This window comes from Sinocyclocheilus anshuiensis, unplaced genomic scaffold (genome assembly GCF_001515605.1).
Source record: "Sinocyclocheilus anshuiensis isolate Anshui unplaced genomic scaffold, SAMN03320099.WGS_v1.1 scaffold883, whole genome shotgun sequence".
Taxonomy (NCBI): domain Eukaryota; kingdom Metazoa; phylum Chordata; class Actinopteri; order Cypriniformes; family Cyprinidae; genus Sinocyclocheilus; species Sinocyclocheilus anshuiensis.
This window is the reverse complement of record NW_015547678.1, coordinates 989-5,891: the sequence shown is the minus strand read 5'-3', so window position 1 is coordinate 5,891 and position 4,903 is coordinate 989. Positions and strand designations below refer to the sequence as shown.

At 37.0% G+C, this 4,903-nt stretch overlaps 1 protein-coding gene across 1 annotated transcript in view; it reads left to right on the top strand.

Moving 5' to 3' along the window:
- Positions 1-979, top strand: part of LOC107703041 (agrin-like) — a gene marked incomplete at its 3' end in the record, with an annotated part of 116,950 nt that extends 115,971 nt beyond the window's left edge. Inside the window, exon 5 of the mRNA XM_016505533.1 lies at positions 881-979. Coding sequence (XP_016361019.1) covers positions 881-979 — 99 coding nt within the window. The remainder of the gene's footprint in view (positions 1-880) is intronic.
- Between the last annotated feature and the right edge of the window lie 3,924 nt (positions 980-4,903).

Sequence of the window (4,903 nt, the reverse complement as noted above, 5' to 3'; positions counted from 1 at the left end):
TATATATATATATATTAGTGCTGTCAAACGATTAATTGCGATTAACCAATCAATATTAATCTGCTAGTATGCCAGTAACACACTTCAGTTCACCAGTTTTCATTCACTGGTTCAATTTGGGTCAATTCCGGACATTATTGATTATGATTTGGCTATGATTTTCTTCCCAAAAACATTGTTACACTGTTATTCTTGCAATTTTTTTTCTTATCACATTTTTATCAATATTATGTTTACAATAAACACATTTAATTAGCATCCCAACCTATCTTTGTAACAAAAAAAACGTTGTTAAACACTTTTTTTCCCCAGTATTTTTGTTGAGATTACAACTGCATTTGAAGAAATGGCTCTGTTGGGTCTAGGCTCAATTTGCACAATAATTGCCCAATCACCTGCTTCGTAGGATGTTCTGTCTGAGGGCTTGAGAAAAGGCTTGTGTTGAAAATCCGGGCTTTGAGATTTTTATTCCCCTGGTGCTACAAGACAATAGTTATTATCTCCTTGAAACGCTGTCCATGCTGGGTAATTATGTCTGATTGATGTTTTGATTAACCTTACTCCTTACCAAGAGATCGGAAACTCGTAAAATTGTACTTAAACTGTATACATCTGACTCGTAGAGAAATAGAGGCTTCTAACTGCTTTTTAATAGAAGTTTAATGACATTAGAAATTGCTTTGAAAACCTGCAGTTCTGCGAGAAATTGCGAGTCGCAAAACTCCATTCCCCCTTTGATGCTTTCCGAACTGTGGGCTATTGATCACACCGCACATTTTCGATACATGGATGTTTCTTCTTCCCCGCCTGTATGTTTCCGCTCTAGCCGAGCGTTTAAAAGCCGCAGCCAGCTCTTAATTACATTTCCGATTGTTCTCAGACGGACAGTACTTCATGCGCCAGACCTACACAAGCCCGCAGAAAAGCTCTCCTCCCAGCTATCTCATCCCGCGGCCGCTGTCTTCAGAGGCCATTAAACGTCAAGGGAGATCGGTTGTCCAATTACACTTCTATCCATGATCCTTCATTGCCATATTAATTCGTTACAAGACTGAGATGTACTTATATAAAAGCCTGTGCATTAGTAAAATGAGCATGAAAGGGAAAACATGTCTCCCGTTCCAAGGACGTAATGACATTCCCAGACCAAATTATCCACAGATATTTAATTAAACGGAATCACATCACAGACATCTAAGTATCCCGCTATTACAAGCACAATTGAAGTATTTCCCCTTCAAATGACAGAAACCAATCCGTATTGAAGTTTCCCCCACTTTTGAAGCATAGCTATTTGTATGTGCATCTGCCTGTTCCAACTCAATAAAAGATGTTTAATCACTAGCTGAAACCTGACAAAGCAACAAAGCAGCCTTTAATTAGCATCGTTTTGTTGGCCGTTTGTTAAGCGGATGTCCTTCAGAGTTTTAGCCGCTCAAGTCGGCAAACCAAACGCTGCCAGATTCTCAAACTCAGGGCCGTGTTGCCCACACAAAGGTCATTCGTGTAAGATTTGGCAGAGCTGTGTCCCGTTAATTATCTCTGTGGCGGTTTAGAAAGTTGGCTTGAAGAAAACATCTTGCTTTCGGTAAAACAAATGTTCGTTTGTTTGTATCCGGCCCACTTGCGACGTTGTGTGCGCCAAGCGATAAACTTGAGGGGATTCTGTACTTGGAATGCCCTTGGTTTGGCCGCATGTTAATGTTATTTTTAGAAGGAGTCAAAGAAACAATGACTGGATTGTGTCGGTTGGTTAGTTTATAACCTTCAGATCAGATGTTTTTGACCGGTGTGAGAGTTACGTATGAGAAGATGTCGCCTGTAGCAATAGGTCACCTAGCATTCCTGCTTTAATTTGGGTCATGTTGGAAATGAGATGGTAAGATACGGACAAACCACTCCTACACATCTCGACGTGTGGTAATGAATACATCTGAATGCAGCCTTCCGTTCGGCGTTTGTCACAGCGAGTTTTCCCCCTCGGGGCCGAGCTGTACCTGCAAAAAAATATATAATGGCAGATTGAATCGAGTAGGTGGTGGAATGTAGGACTGAGATGTTTATGTGGGCCCGAGCTGTGGACTAACTTTCAGAGACCCTGCCAAACTTTCTTTAGCTTTGAAAAGCTCATACGGCGTCTTCGGAAAGGGGAATAGATAAAAGGCAGGGCTTGTGTAATTTATTCAGCCATTGCTGTGTTCTTGACAGAAGGAAGCAGAATTAATTATTACCAGTCTCTTATCTTAATTAAATCTTTTCATGTCATTGATTTCACACAAAAGAACCCGAAAAATCATGTTCATCTCCTCATTTTTTTTTTGGTTTGCAGAGAACGGCGCGTATCAAGATATCAAATATGTGGCATAAATTCATCTGGGGATTAACTGTTATACCTAACTCGAGCGCTCACCAAAGTTTTCGTGATTGACATTACGCCTGGAAGTTTTGTTGCCCTCTGTGCTATCTGAACATAAATACAACCTCGAGAAATTCTCGAGAATGGCTGTCTTTGTAGTTCTGTAGAATCAGCAGTTGCTTGCATAAGCAACAAACAGAAGAGCCTGTCATGGAGAGGAAATCGGGGAGGTGTGGGCAAAGCTTGTTTTGATATTAATCTGTCTAACATATTCTTGACACAACTCAGCAGCGTACAGCGCAGAAATGGAAGCTATTGATTTCTGGAGGAGAGAGATGGCAAGTTTACGCATTGAGGGTAAGAAAGTAGATGTAAGATGTGGCCGGTTTGTTCCAGAGAATTGTGAGGAAAGCAATTCATATTGACATTTGTATCAGTGAGGTTTTGTCACGGCTCTGGTTTTACCTGGGCTTCAGATTGAAAATATACACTCACAGCCTTTTGTGTTCAAGTCGAATTGGCATTTGGGTCAATGACAAGTAAGAGTGTCCACGGTAAAGAAAAGAAAAACACTTAGAAAGTTCCTAGAGATGTTCTCTTTTTATTCGTGTTGGTTTCATATGGTTTTAAAGAACATGTATACCATTTTCAAGACCATTTTCAATGTAATGATACTAAAACTGTCATATGGTGGAACCCTCAAGTAAATGTAGTAACATTTCCCACCTTACGTGAGTGTACATTTTACAGCTTGAGCTAACCTAAAAAGTTCAACTTATCTCATATTTTAAGAGATCTTGACACAAAGACAGGAGAGTCTGCAGGTGTTCTTTCTGATTTCATTTTTTCTGCTTGTTGGTTGGACAAAAATTCTTCAGAAATGCCATTCATAAATCATAAATGACTTGATTTTTTTTTTAAATGTTATATAGGCCTATCATTTATTATATAAATACATTTTTAAGTATTATACATTGTTATTTATTTATTTATAGGAATTTCATTCTCAGGACAGTTCAATCTGACATTTATTTTATAGTTATTTTTATGAATTTTATATAATTTACTTATACAAATTCCATTCTCAGAACATTTGTATCACCCTGACATTTTTAACTCCCTTGAATAGTAACATGAACCAAATCGGTGGCAGAATGCAGTGCACTAAAGCACTTTTTGTGAGAGGAAGACGTCTACTGATGTAGTTTAGGATTTAATTATAATAATTACATAGCAGTAATGCATTTGGGATGATGATGAAACATTGAGTACTATTTCTGAAGCATTCACAGATGCATTAGTGAGGCAGGAATACCTTGAGATGTTGTGTTGTATGATTAATGTGATCATTTGGCACATAGATCCAGGATTCAGATGTTGTTGACAGGCTTACAAGGAAATGCGAAACGACTTGATGGGACCGTAATGCGGGGGCAATCCCTATCGGTTTTTAAATTGTTAATCGCACCCGTTAAAATTAGAACACTCTCAAGTCTCATTATGAAACCAATTATGTCGCATACACTTCAGTTTTTATTACACAGACTTTGACTTGTCTTTCTATTAGTATAATTGTTCAAGACTTGAGTTATGTAACAGATCCTGCAAACCATTTACATTTACATTTAGTCATTTTGCAGACACTTTTATCCAAAGCGACTTACAATTGGGGAATACATAAAGTGATTCTTCTTAAAGAGGCAAGCAGTCAGACACAGGAAGTGCTCGTAATACTAAGTTTCAGGCATTTGTTCAAATAAGTACAAGCTAGAAAGGGAAGGAATAAATAAAGAGAAAGACAACATTTTTTTTTATTTAGGATGAAGTCAAGTAATCATTTATCATTGTTGTATGGATGTTATAATATTATAGTGTATGAGCAAACAGTAATGCATAATTTTCAGCTTAATATTTGGTGTATATATTTATTTGCACAAATTATCACAGTATTACAGTGTTTTTTTTTTTAATTACATACAGCAATAGTATACTTCTAAATACCATCGTACTTGAATATAGTAATTATTCAGTGCCATAGTACATATCTAGGTACCATCTGTTACCTTCAATATATGACATAGCCACATTTATTTGTTTGTTGGCCTTTACTTGGGCTTTTTAATGGCAGCAAAAAGCATTTCTCTGCATTAATGTTCATTTATTAATATAGTATCATTGTCATTACCGTTTTATTTTATTTAATTTTTATTTTACACAGTATTCCAAGGAACATGCACTATTAATATCTAATATAATATAAAGAAGTATCTGTGACTTAAAGCAATTCAAAAGGCTGCAATACACAGACATTTCTGAATAGCCATGAATTGAAACAGAGGTTTTTATCCCTCAGAGTGAGTAGTTAACAACATCTACAAATATGGGCCCATTGTTGCTATGCCAACCAGCTTATTTCTGACCTTCAATAGTACATATTTGTATAGGTTACGTGTTGTGCCCTGTAATAGTGCCTCACTTTTCTTCATGAAGAGACTCACTAAGTGTCTTGCTAGTTAGATTTTTCATAGTATTATTTTTTGATTGTCA